General features: G+C 49.0%; 1 protein-coding gene across 2 annotated transcripts; it reads right to left on the bottom strand.

Moving 5' to 3' along the window:
- Positions 1-4,377: 4,377 nt before the first annotated feature.
- On the bottom strand, positions 4,378-13,017 carry LOC106895741 (V-set and immunoglobulin domain-containing protein 4-like). Of its 2 annotated transcripts, XM_014955355.1 has the most exons (8): positions 12,682-13,017; positions 10,329-10,685; positions 9,221-9,502; positions 8,807-8,902; positions 7,891-7,959; positions 7,053-7,169; positions 6,534-6,555; positions 4,378-5,623 (listed from the first exon to the last, which is right to left on the bottom strand). In XM_014955355.1, exons 1-8 carry the CDS (start codon positions 12,734-12,736, stop codon positions 5,416-5,418), a joined length of 1,206 nt encoding a protein of 401 aa, XP_014810841.1. In that variant the 5' UTR covers positions 12,737-13,017; the 3' UTR covers positions 4,378-5,415. The 2 variants fall into 2 exon arrangements, with proteins under 2 accessions (XP_014810841.1, XP_014810842.1); XM_014955356.1 differs by lacking the exon at positions 8,807-8,902.
- Between the last annotated feature and the right edge of the window lie 634 nt (positions 13,018-13,651).

The following is a 13,651-nucleotide window of genomic DNA, read 5'->3' as shown; positions in this document are numbered from 1 at the left end:
CATGTAAGAATCTTCTTTTATTTGGAGTACAAACAAATGAGCCTGCTGATTAACTTCCCTCTAGCCCATTAACCAGTGAAAAATGCATGTTTGCTCAATCCATTTTTAAATTCGGCTACGGAGTCCACCACTTCTCCTTGAAACCTTGCTGTTTGGAGAAGGCTCCTTGTTTTCAGATGGTTAGTCCTAGTCAGCAAGGTTGCTTATTGCTTGCCTTGCAATTTCTGCTGCCTAGTTAAAGTAATTCCCTCTAAATCATCCCACTCAAAGATCTAATGATTGGTAAGCATTTTTAATAACCGACTAGTAGCATAGCAGATCTGCAGAGTGAGATATCTCAGGGTGAGGGGAATGACAGAGGGAGAGTGCACAGCCCAGTTTGACAAATCGAACCCTCTGAAAGCATTTAGCATTGAAAACTCAGAAACTAAGAAAAAAAAATCCCAAGACCCTACTGATTTGTTTTAGGGTGGTACCACCAACAAATTTTGCAGTATTTGAGAATATTGATAAGCTTTCATACTAAGCTTTCCAGGATTTTTTTTTTTGTTGCAGCTATTTCTTGCTACATATTTTGAAGAAGTTGGGGTTTGTACAAAGCTGGGACAAATGAATGCATCTCATTGCCTAAGCAAATTTTGTTCTGCTTTTCAAATAGGTCCTATCAGTAGGGCTTATTGTGCGCTCCTGGACAAACATGGTCCTACTCCTTATGACTCACCCTCCCGTGGTCTCTCTCAAGCACCTACTCATGACTCACAGACATCACCCTGATCTTTATCACTGAGGTCAGCTTCAAAAGAGAACAAAGTCTATTATTTCAGGGTTCGTTTTTTCCCCAGTGGATCCTTGTAGCAGGCAGCTGTGTCAACCCCAATCCTTTCTGCCATCACAGACCTCAAGGTTTCAACAGACCTGAACTCTTCTGCACCACAGGTAGCCAAGTGTTTGTTTATGCTCTTCATCATCGTTTTCTCATGCATTTCCAGTTTTTACTTTCAGTAGAGTTTGCCCCTAGGATTTTTAGATAACTCCCCCACCCCCTAGTTCCTCCTAGGTGGCTTGGGAGGAAGGGGAAGAAAGTTAACCCCTTCGTCTCCTACTAGAACAAATACCAAATCGTGGTGGGACAAATTCCTCTTCCCGTCTCCCTCCTGAGATCGGCAGGTTCAGGAGGACTCTGAAGGCCAGGGAAAACCTGGCAAGTGTAAAAGCCAACAAAAGGCTATCTTCTTTGTACACACACTTCAGTTGCTCTGAAGCCAGGGGAGCCACAAGTCTCATGACACTCTGCTGGCCACTAGAAATAGCACGTTTTTTTGGAGGTGGTGTAGTTTCGGAGCGGAAGCTGAGGTTTCCCTTCTGTGCTGGAGCTGAGCTGGTGCTCAGGGAGGGGATGAGTCACGTCACTGGGTGAGTGACCAGCTCAAGGAAAGGAGAAGTTCTTTTGTTTGACAGTGATACGACACAGCAAAGTCCTCCATGACTGTCAGAAGAAAAACTATCTGTTTCCAACAGGTTTTACTACCAAGCATGCTAAAAATATAAATAAAAAAAATAATTACACACTTGCTGCATGGGGAAAAACAACAACCTCGGCACTGGAAAGAAGCTTTTTGTCTTTCCACTGTTCTACTGCTTATGACCAAAGTCGGTTTGCTGCCCAAACCTAGAGGCAGTGCCAACATGAGGTAGGTAGAGTCTGCTCCAGCTGGAGTATCTGCTGCCCCTGTCTTGGATCCTGTTGTGTTCTTCCTCTGCAGCTTCTCCCGGGCTTCAGGTCCTCTGAGGAAGTTGCCTGGACCTCCCCAGAGCCCATCAGTGCTGGGAGGAATAAAAAGTTGGAAAAAATCATGGTGTTACATAGTCAATGAGGGAAGTTGGAGCTGGGAGCTCCAATAGCAGCAAATCTTGCATGAAACACTAGGCTAATTGAAAAATAATGAGGCTGGCACTTGGGGAGTAAAAGAGATCTTCATGTCCTGTGTTTTGGGCCTGGATTTGCTGAGGTGAGGATGGGGAAGCTGAGAGGTTTTCAGTTCCCTTTTCACACGGCATCGACCTCGCATCACAGATTCCTGCCCTGCGTAAGTGTGGCCGCAGCTCCCCATTCCCCTCACTTCTTTAGCTTGGCACCACCTCTGAGACCACTGACACCAGCTCCAGGCTGGTGTCTCCAAGTCCACCTTCTGGGAGTGTATGTCCTACCTACAGCAACCACACTGCTGGGTGGGGTGAAGTACCTCACCCCAGGTGCAAAGCACGGGAGAACCTCACACACATTTCTAATGGTCCCCACGCTTCTTGCCCTTGGTCAGGGCACAGCTCCTCTCCTCTCCAACTGGGATGGGGGGAAAGGACCAGGTCTAAGGGCTAAAAGAGCAGTGCTTGGAGTGGATCCTGGCACTGCCATAACCCCAGCAAAGACAAGCCCCTAATTCCCCTGGGAAGCACAGGGGTCTGACACACCTGCAACACACCATCCCTGCCCACCCTTTGCTGTGCTTATAAAACCTCCATGATACAGGCAGGAGACTTTTCTCTCTGATCTTGCCTGATGATAACCACCTCATGTCCCGAAGAAGAACTGTCATTGTAATTCAGGGCACTAAAGGTAAAAGCGAGACTCTTCTTCCCAGCGCTCAGGCCATAAAAAGCTTGGTGAACCTGCCATTAGGCTGCTGACCTGGGAAGGGAAGATCCATGGTGGCAGGCACAAAAGCCATGTGGGTCCAAGTCAGCACCAAGAAGGAGGGCTTGCGTGACCTCCCCCAGCTGCACTGGCTGATTTAATAAAAGCCAATAACTCTCCCTGCAAATCTGCTTTGCTAAACCAGGTGGCATCCTCTCTTCCCTGCCCCTGGTCCTCTTGGGGCCTGTAGGCCGGAGGGACGGACGCTGCCTAGAGGTCTGGAACAGACAGGAAGGGCAGAGCAGAGCACAGCAGCACCCCAGCACCACCAGTACATGTAAAAGCCAAACCATTAACAATGAGGAAGCAAAGCAGGCTGTTGAGTAGCTGAGTGTATTGCAGGAAACGCACTTCAGCTGGAGGCAGGAACAGCTAAGCAGGCAGCCTTGCTGGTTTTGCAAAAAGGAACTTCTCTTCTAATTTATTTATTTTTGCCAGAGATCCAGGAATGGCCTGGAATGGGTTTAAGCAGCAGCGACAGACTGCACCCTGAACAGTTTCTCAATAATATCCTGTTAATTTCAGAGTTTAGTTAGTTAGAAGGGGCCTAGCTAAAAAAGTAAAATTACTGAACAGAAAATTAGTTCTGTTTTACCTCAAACCAGGACACACAGCAAAGCCTGCACCCCATTAGCACAGGGCTCACAGTCTGGGGACTTCTCTTTAGGACTGCACAAAATCCAGGGTTAATCAAAGTGGTGGGTTTTGCATCACGGACCGTATACTTCAGCCCTCCTGCTTGAGGGGAAGACTTGGAAAATGCAAAGTATAGCTTTGTAGCTCAGGAACCACCTGGCAAAAAGGAGAACCCAAAATACACCTTCCAAGAAGAGTCTTGAACCTAATGCAGCGCATGTGGGCTTCTTATTTTAAAGGTGATCTTGTGATTTTAGAGCAGTCAGCAGCTGAAGTTTGGCTGATCTAGAAAAGACACCGGCCAAAGAGCTCCAAACTAGAAGTGAAGGAAAATAATGCCGCCCCACTCCATCCCCTCCCCAATCTCTTGAGCACACATCTGCAGTGCTTCCTCACTTCTTCTGCCTTACAGAGGGCTCCCTCAGCTTCAGGCATCCTCCCTGGGAAGTGGTGTCTCTCGCTGAGCCTTGACATGCTCCAGCTGAGCAAGAGTATTTCTTTGCTACAGGATCTCCAGTGCCACTACTGGAGATAGACCCTGTTTCTCACCCCCCATGTCTGCAAAGCCCCCTCTATTGCTCCTTGCAAACCTGCAGCCCTAAATGTGCCCAGCTCAAGCACTGATGCTTCCAAACAGCTCACTGAAATGAGAGTTTTTCCATTGTTTCCAGTCCTCAGCCTGACATTGTCACTGTTTGGAGCGCTGTGTCTTTCTGTGCTCTCACTGCAGGAGTAGGTGGCTGCAGGTTTGTGATTTTGCATGTGGAGGCAGCACCAGGACCCTGACAACAAGCTCTGGGGGCTGTGGTGAGGTGTAGCCATGCCAGGAGTCCCTTGGGGGCTGATTTGGTGCCCCCTCCTGTCCTCTCCTCTTTAAAAAGCAAACCCAAGTCAAAAGCCCAAGACAAACTGTGGCCATGACTGTCCCCCTGCCTGTTCTGCAGAATTAAATCAGAAGGCTGAGAAAAAACATAAATTAGCAGGGAACAGAAAAATGATGGCGCTGGATGGTGAAATACCAAGGAAGTCAGAATTCACATGCAACAAAATCCTTTGAAGCCTTTTGTATTTGCCCTGGGAAAGAAAATACATTGCACCAAGCAAGCATTTTTCAAGGCATTTTACAAACATAAGCACTCACAGCATCCCCATAGCACAACTCAGCATTAATATCTCTGTTGTAATCAGACGGATTGACTCGTGTCCCACCGAGTGAATCAGCGTCAGTCTGTTGTGCCCAGGGAGATCCCTTGCTCAATCATTATTCCAAATGCCTCAAATTTATCTCAGTTTTTTTTATGCCTCTGGCGCCCACACCATAAAAATAAAATGCTTCAACACAAATTCTGCTTTTCTAGGAGAAAAACAGGGGGTAGCAGTTAGGAGGCTCATCACCTAGAATCATAGAATTGTCTAGGTTGGAAGGGACCTTTAAGACCATCTAGTCCAACCATCACTGGGGGACACCTACGGGGACATGCCCTCTTCCTCTGTCAATGAGTTCCAGTCTGAGAGCAAAAATGACATTCCTGGGCCATCAGCCCCCCTCTGTGGTCCCTTTACCATGCTCTAACAAAAAAGACTCAAGGACAAGCAGGATGTACAACCAGAAGTGATTGAGCTGTAAAAGCCAGACGACATCCCTTTCCAGCACAAACCCTGGCTCCTCGCAGTCTGGGATGTCCTAACAGGGGAACATGCACTTAAAAGTTCACCTTGCTGGTATTATGGGATAGCATCATTGCACCCAGCTATACCGTGATTTTTCAGGCTTAAAGACATCTCTGTTTCCACTCCTTCAGATCCTCTCTTTCTCACCTTGTTCCTTCAGGCTGCTCAGAAATTGTTCACTCTCTAAAAGTAGGCGGATAACCACTTTGCTGAGGGTTTCTGCCCCAACAGGCAGGCCCTCATTTGTCAAAGCCCAAGAAGGTTAAGTAGTTCCCCTGGGATAAAAAAAAGCAGCGAGACTGGTAGATTCATCAGAGCAGAAGGCAGACAGGAAGGAGAGCTTCCTTTCCTTTGGTAAAGTTTACCACTCACTCTCTGCAGCCCTGCATGGCCGCTCATGTGGAAAAGCTGATACTCTAGTAATTTTTTTCTGTTGCAAATTCCACTTCCATTGCACTCATAAGGTTCTCATACTCAGGATTTTTCCTGATGCATATGCCGTTATAGCCATTGTCTTTCATGGTCAAAGTGTCATTGGATGTTTCAGCCTTAGAATGTGTCTCCGTCTGTAGACAAGTATAAGGGGCTTCCTCATCAGTCTCCAACCTCGTGACATCTGCGGTGCTATGGGTGAAACAACAGAGAGAGAGACATCATTGAAAAGAATTACTAAATCAGAAGTAATTTGATTTACAACGTAGTCAAAGACAAGATCTACCACATAATCTAGGGAACAGCAGAATTTATATTAATCTAGTGAGGTCCTGGAAGGCTCTGAAAGACACTACAAAGTAACATTAGGAGAATTATACACATAAAAATAGCAATAAACAGTTAACATCAGTACCTTATACTCTCATGGCATTATCATATTATACCCAGCACAGTTACCAAAACAGTCTAGACTTTAGAAAGTAGTAACTGGGAATGCCAGTTATTACCAGAATTCCAGAAAGTGATACTGGAATAACCAGTAATGACTGGGAAAAAATGGCAATGTGTGAGGCTACAGTCAGCTAAGGTATGTCTCTGAATAGGAAAGCAAGATGAAGAGGTTAAAGGCTGAGGTTTGGACAGGGCAGAACGTATATTTGTATAATTGTAAGCAAATAGGAATAGGAATTGCACAAAATAATACTTGGATAAGCAATGGGACATGTTTCCTAAGGAGAAAGGCATGGGTAGAAGGCAGTTATCTTGAGGGGAGAGCTGAGAATTCCTGTTCTTTTCCTTCGTGAAATAATGGCAGGAATTTACCACAGAGAACAGTTTCCCCATCTGCAAGGAGTGAAGGACCCAGAGTGTCTTTATCTCATTCTGACCTATTAAAGAACAGACTCTTGCAACATCCTGCACTAAAATGTTAATTTTGTCACGCTACTAACGAAAAGGACTGTCAAAAGTAGTCAGATCCTCCCCCTGCAAGTCAAAGAAATCTTTGGCTTTTCACTGAGCAAAGAGGCTTTTTGGAAACAGACATGAGTGTGATGTCCTTAAAGTCTTCTTAATGTCCCAGGTGAAAAATTGTACTCACAAAGCAACTTCATAGATAGTGTCTGGGGAAAAAAAAAAAAGAATCAAAGATGTGCATCAACGTATTTTATGATTAATGTGCCACAGAAAACAAAACAAAACAAAACAAAACAAAACAACTAAAAAAAAACCCCAACAAAAACCCAGATGCTCCCAGGTATTCCCACTTTCAGCAATAATCCTCCCACCCTGCTCCTCCCTAGAAGGGACCAGATGGGGCTGGGGCCAAGGCTGGGGGATGATGATGATGATGGAGTGATGGAGGGGGAATGGGGGTGATGATGCTGATGCTGGTGGGGATGGGAGTGATTGGGATGATGATGATGATGGGGATGGGAATGATTGGGATGATGATGGGGATGGGAGTGACAGGGATGATGATGATGGGGTTGATGGGGAGGGGGGACAGGGGTGTCGGGACCCCTCCCGCCCCGTCCCCTCCCACTAGGGCTGCCCTCTACTGCCCGCCCCGTCGCGTCCCGGTCCCGGTCCCCATCCCCATCCCCCCCCCGCCTCTCACCCTCCTTCTTCCGCAGCCGCCGCCACAGCAGCCCGACCACCAGCGCTCCCAGCGCCGCACCGCCCAGCGCGGCCGCCAGCGCGTAGAGGTGCGGAGGATACGCGGCCGGCGGGGAACCTGCGGGCGGGAGCGGCAACGCTGTGACAGCGGCGGGAGGGGAGAGCCCAGCCAACCCCCCCCCCTCCCCGCGTCCGACCCCCGCTTGGGCAGAGGCTTTTTTTTGGGGAGGGGTTTTCCCTCCCCAAAAGGGTTTTGCTCGCAATCAAAGCACTTCAAAAGCGCGTTTCGGGGCGTTTTGCCCCGAAACGCGCTTTTGAAGTGCTTTGATTGCGAGCAAAACCCTCAGTTCCAGCCTGAGCCCGGCCAAACAAAATCACAGAATGAGATGGGGTGGGAAGGGACCTCTGGAGATCATCCAGTCCAACCCCCCCACCAAAGCAGGTCCACCCAGAGCAGGTTGCACAGGAACGTGTCCAGGAGGAATTGGAAATGTCTCCAGAGATGGAGACTCCACCACCTCCCCGGGCAGCCTCTTCCAGGGCTCTGCCACCCGCAAAGTAAAGAAGTTCCTCCTCATGTTTCGGTGGAACTTCCTGTGTACGAGTTTGTGCCCATTTCCCAAACCGTGAAAGCTGGGGCTGAGGTTGGCATTTTCAGCCCCTTTCAGCCAGAAATGCAAACTACAGGCAATAAACACACTCCGACTGGCCTGTGGAGGGCAACTTCTGCCTAGAGAAAACCCGATGTTTGATTCCTTCCCCGCAGCATCCCACAGCATTCATCAGCCTGCTCTGGCTGGTGCAAATCTGGTGTTTTCCAGCACCAAAATGCCGCTCACCCGTGGCCATGGGAAGCCCCTCTGAAACAGCATCCCTCCTGGAGGCCAGCGTGGCTGCTGTGGGCAGATCTGCCAAAACACAAGGGTGAAAGCGTTGTGACCCTTCCAGCAGCTGCCCTGTGGTGTCAGGAGAGCTGGGTTTGCTCTGCAAAGCAGCAGCAGGGCTGGCAGCGATGTCCTCTCGCCCGTGAGCCCCTCTGGTTGCCCTCCTGGGCTGCAGGTAACCACTGCCCTGAAGTTGCCTGCCCTGTTTTGAGGAGCACGCTGTTTTGATGCTCTCAGGCTAACAGGTCGGAGGTGGACGGAAACAAAACACCCCCTGGACCTCCCTCTTGCAGTGACAAGCCAGATTTTTATCCCTGTCGTGTCATCCTGTGTGCGTTCTACCAGCAGTCTGGCAGGCAGCATGTGGTATTTGTGTGTCCCCCCGGGTCCCTGGCAGCCCTGGCCAACGCGGTACATCTCCAGACACCAGCACGTGTGGCTGCCTACAGCCTGGCCAGGGAGTGCTTTGGCTTTGCCTCGCTGGGACCCATCCAGGTTTCCCCAGGACTTTTTCTCCTACAGTGACCCCCTGGCTGGTCTGGGGTGGTTTCCCGTTGGCAGCTGCACCTTGAGGCTCCCTGATGCCCCAAGCCAGGTTTCTTACCCCAGGTGACCTCCCGCTGAAGCTGTGCAACCCCCTGGTTTCCCACATCGTGGTCCCTCTAGCACGGGCTCTGCTGCTGTCCCAGGGGACTCCAACCCCGCTGAGTACCTGCACCCAGAGGACAGGGCAGACTCTTTCTACCCCACCTGCAAAGAGGACCTGAGGCCCCAAAGGCATGGCAGGGAAGACTTGTCTCACTCACCTTCTCTGTCGCTCACAGAGAACCAGGGTGAAAGCAGCCCTTCCCCTGCAGCCCACATCACTTACCTGTGGGTGCTGGTTGGGGTGCATCACCTCGGGGGGCAGGTGTGGGAATGGTCTGCCTGCTGGTCCCAGTGCTGGGCTGCTGGCTGACTGGGGACTCTGTGGGAGACACTGGTCATCAGGCTGTTTCTCCCATGCCCTGTCTGCAGTACAAGCCAGGTAAGAGCAGGACAGGCCAAGGGGAGCAGCCAGGCTCTCAATCCTGCACAGTCCTGGTCCCAGAGGGACACAGAGGACATTTTCCTGACCCCTGCTGTGATCAGGCACCCTCAGAAGCAGGGAGGATGCCACCCCTGTGGTTTCCTCCCTGGGTGGCAATCAAGACACATTCAGCGTTATGTGTCTGACCCTGCTATGAAAGAGGAAACACCCATGTCCTCTGCGGTGGAGATGAAGAGCTCTAGGCTGGGGACTCACCTCTCACCCTCAGCTCGACGGCGTCGCTCTGCTGCACTGCCTTGGCCCCAACCCTGTTTTCCGCCTCACAGTAGTACGTCCCGGCGTCAGAGGGCTGCAGGTTGTCCCACACCAGCTCAGCCTGGTTGCTCAGGAGCTGGGCTTTCCGTCCTGGGCTGCTCCTGAACCAGCGGTAGCTGATGGGGGGAGACCCACTGGCCACACAGGTCAGGCTGGTTCTGGCTCCAACTGGGACACTCAGCCCCAGTTCACCTGCCCTGATGGTGGGCTTGGTCACTGCAACTGGAAGACAAAGCAGATGGGACCCAGGTCACATTGGCCCTTCTTGCAGTGAGGAAGGTTTTCCTCCCCTCCCCAAGCAGTTCTTGCTCTGGCTTTCAGTTCTTTCCCAGGAGGAAGAGGGGAAGAGGGACACCTCTCCCATGTCACTGCTCTGCACAGGTTAGGCTCAGTACACCTGTGCCTAAAGCCAGATTTATACCATCTATGCCACCATTGCTACTGCCAACATGACACAAGTCCTGCCCTGTTGAGTGGGTGTCCCCCTTGCAGAAAGCCAGCTCTTTCTAGCACACACTGAGGATGCTTGGGAATGGGAGGAGGTGGATTTGGCTTGTACAAACCCATTTGCTGTCCTGCAGAATCACAGAGATGCTGGCTACCTGCACAAAACCAAGTGGGTGTCCCCCTTGCAGAAAGCCAGCTCTTTCTAGCACACACTGAGGATGCTTGGGAATGGGAGGAGGTGGATTTGGCTTGTACAAACCCATTTGCTGTCCCACTTGCCACAAGAATCACAGAGATGCTGGCTACCTACACAAAACCGAAACTACATCTCGATGTTATCTCAAGCACCATGAGTTCAAGTGGCCCATCAGTAGATCCAGACCGGGTTGTATCCTCACTGATCCCCCTTCCCCAGCCCATCCTGACACCTCCACGAGTGGATAAGGGCTAACACAGCAAGGGACCAGGATGCCTCAACACCCAGCCTGGATGTGGGTAGACAGTATGATGTGAAAGACTATTCCCACCAGCTCCTTCTTCTCCTACATGCTGTGCGAATTAGACTGGCTACACCAGAGCAGGGCTTTGTTGCTGGATTTACCTTTGACAACTTTAACCGTAGTGGTCAGTTGCTTTGTTATCAAGCTGTTATTTTCAGACCTCCAGGTGACTTGACAGGTGTAGTGTCCATTGTCGGGGATTTCAAGGTTTTCTATTAGGAGTGAGGCATCCCCTGGGCTGTTCTTAGGGACACTGACCCGGTCTCGGAACCGAGACAACAAGACGTGGTCACCAGTATCGTCCCTCCGAAAGATGGTAGAGATGCTGTAGTCTTTCTCCACACTCCAGCTAAGGGTTTGCTGTGTGAAACCTTCTGAGGGTGTGTAGGTACACGGTAAAGTGGTGGATCCCTTCCATGTGCCCTTGACCTCGTGGACACCAGACAGATCCAGGAAAGCTGCAGGGAACAACAATTGAAGGGAAGAAATAAGAATGCAGCAGAAAAGGTGAACATCCTTAGGATAGACAGGAATCACTAGGAGGTGGAAGCCAGAGCGTGGCCATGTCTTAGATGTGCTGTAGACCACAGCCAACTAAACCAGGGTCTGTCTCCACTTCACTGAGCACAGGGAAGTGGACAGTTGCTCTGACCTCATGGCTATTTTTATTGCTTCTCTCTGGGCACTTGCCAGTTCTCAATTCCTTCTCCGCACAGAGAGGCACAAATCCTGCTCTCCCTGGCAGTGTCACAGCTCTGGTCTTCACAAGACCTTAAGGAGCATCTCTTATTCCTGCTTTCTAGCCCCAGTCAAACATAATTCCTTGATGTATCAGTTTTTAAAGGTTTCCATTTCTCCTCTTCCTATTTTCACAGGCTCCCACCAAGAAAAACTAAGAAGGGTGGAAGCTATTTAGAAAACTGCTCAGAAATACCCTGAAGGCATTTGTTGCTCTCAAGGTCAAGTATGTTTGCTATCCAGTATATTCATCCGGACACAATTTTGTTTAAACATCTCTCTCATATTGTTTTGCATTTCTGTGTGCCATGAAATAGCTGCCAACATCTACTGACTCCCTGCAGAGCAGCTGCATATACGTGTGTGTATATATATATATATGTATATGACCAATTTGAACATTAGCAGGGATGACTCCAAAGGAGAGCTGATTGGAAGGAATGGAAGAAACTCAGCAACAAAAAAATCGCTGAGACAGCATTTTTAAAAAAAGTATTTCCTCTCAGTGACGATTTTTAAATTGGGATGTAGTCTTCCAGACTACGTGGAGTTGTCCCACTGGAGGGAAATAGAGCTGGACCAGGCAAAAACCTGATGGGCTATGTCAGAGATCAGAAGACTGATCAGAGGGATTTCTGTTATCTATAAAGCATGATAACGGAAAAAAAAGAGAACTCTCATATCCTGGCCCCTTTTCAAGAATGATCGAGTATCTTCCTTCCTAGCCTGCCAGCACCAGCTGTCCTGGTGGCATGGACGTGCCATGAAGGCAGGAGCCTTAAGGGATCTGCTCTGAAGTACTGGATCTGGAATAGGAACAGTGGACCAAACCCAATCTTCTTCTGGGGAGTGCCTTTGGTAAGTAGAAAATCACCTGAATTTAGCTGGTCTTGGCTCACCTCTACTCATCCCCTCCTTATCCCACTCCCCCTTTCCCCTCTTTCCTGGAAAGACACCCGTTTTGTTCAGCTGCATTAACTCACAGTAAGTTGCTTGAGAGGTAGGTCCCAGAAATCTGCGAAGATGGTTTTTATGGTGAAATGGGGAACATATTTCAACCCGTTTTTCTGAATGTCAGTAGCAATTCTGTGCTTCTGTATACAACTTATTAAAGCACCTTTCTGCTGTTTCCCAAAACCTTCCTCTGCCAGCGGCAGTGTCATATGTGCCCTGGGAGTGGTACATATACCTCACGGGCATATGAATCGAAGCAGATTCCAGCATCACCTCTCCTAATGCACCTAGAGACTCAGCAGATCAGGAGAGACCAAGGGGAACCATGTATGTTCTTGCACCTAGTCTCACAATTACAGCTTTTCTTCTCCCCAGGACCATGCTAGAAGAACAACAGTGATGCATTAATAATTTCTAGAAGAATGCATATTCCGGCTTCACAAAGACTGCTTTGGAAGCTAACAGTCCAGAGCAGGTCCTTTCCAAGGGTCCTGAACAATCCTGTTTTGCCCTTGCTTTGGGGCATGGGAGCTGGCCTTTTTGCCCAATACTGCCCTGTTTGCTCCACTGCTAAAAGCACCTTGTTGTATCTGATACTGAAGGAGACTCTTGGTGAATTCTTAGGTTCTATTTTTCATAGAAGAAACTAAAGGCTTTCCACACTTGACAATTTTTAAATATTAAGACACTATAATCCAAAAGGTTTTCCCTACCCCCTTAGGACTCTGATTTTTGTTCTCATACACTGAAGCATTTACTCACCGTTGCAGCTGACGAAAGCCATCACAAACACCACCATCCACAGAGCTTCTCCCATTCTCCCAGAACTGCAGGGCGGTCCTCCTTTTCCTGCACTTCATGAGAGACCCCCACACTCCTGGGACCAGAATGCAAGTGACGGACACTTCCCTTTCTTCTGTCCTTTGTCATCTAGGATCCTCTTTCTGAAATATCACGAGCCCATTTTGCTGCTGACTTAGGTGAAGGGTAAAGGATGAACAAAGACGACAAGGATCTTTCCAGTTCCATATCATATTCTCCTCTCCCTACTCACTTCTCTTACCATTCTCTTGACTTTTCTGACCAGTGCTCTTTATTATTATTCTTCATAATTGTGTGCTTCTTTTTTCCTGGTTTTCCTTTTCTCCTTTCTTTTCCTCCTCTCTTTTCTTCCACATTTGCATTCACTTCACAGTGAAAGAGCTTTATGATGACTACAGAGTCCAGCACTCAGTAGCAAGGGAAAGCAAACTTAAGGTGCTTGTGAAGCATGAATTCAATTCCTTCTGACTTGTGTGTGATGATATTGCTCAGCAGAGTGCCCAGCATCTCTCTCCATCAAATCTGGGCATCCAGAAATGAAAAAGCACAGGTCCAAGTGCACCATCTCACCTGACACCACAGAGCAGCATGAGGCAGAGACCAGCCTGTTGATGCTCAATTCCACATCCTTAGTGTCTTCTCCTGCTGATGGTACTCGACTCTTCCACCACATGCATGTACCAACTTCTGCAGCAACAGACCCTCCAAGGGCAACCCCGTTCACCTTCTGAACAGGTCAGTCTGTGACCTGAGTGAGAAAGACAACCAACCACAGCTTCTTTGCCAAGCAGTCTGAGCCTTTTAGGCCAGAAAACTTCAGATGCCACTTTTTTTTTTTTTTTCTGTTTTAACAGAAAATGCACAGAGAAGTATTGAATAACCAACATCCTGCTCTTTACCACAATAGGAA

Source organism: Calidris pugnax, unplaced genomic scaffold (genome assembly GCF_001431845.1).
Source record: "Calidris pugnax isolate Ruff unplaced genomic scaffold, ASM143184v1 scaffold38, whole genome shotgun sequence".
Lineage (NCBI taxonomy): Eukaryota > Metazoa > Chordata > Aves > Charadriiformes > Scolopacidae > Calidris > Calidris pugnax.
Note: the sequence above shows the minus strand (reverse complement) of the source record. Positions and strands in the feature narration are given on the sequence as shown.

Excerpts from the sequence above, each read along its gene's own strand:
- LOC106895741 (XM_014955355.1), bottom strand. The coding sequence starts at position 12,736 with ATGGGAGAAGCTCTGTGGATGGTGGTGTTTGTGATGGCTTTCGTCAGC. Across the intron at positions 7,170-7,890 it reads GGGGCTTCCCATGGCCACGG|GTTCCCCGCCGGCCGCGTAT; the intron begins GTGAGCGGCATT and ends TCCCGCCCGCAG. Across the intron at positions 6,556-7,052 it reads GCGGCTGCGGAAGAAGGAGG|ACACTATCTATGAAGTTGCT; the intron begins GTGAGAGGCGGG and ends TTTTTTCCCCAG.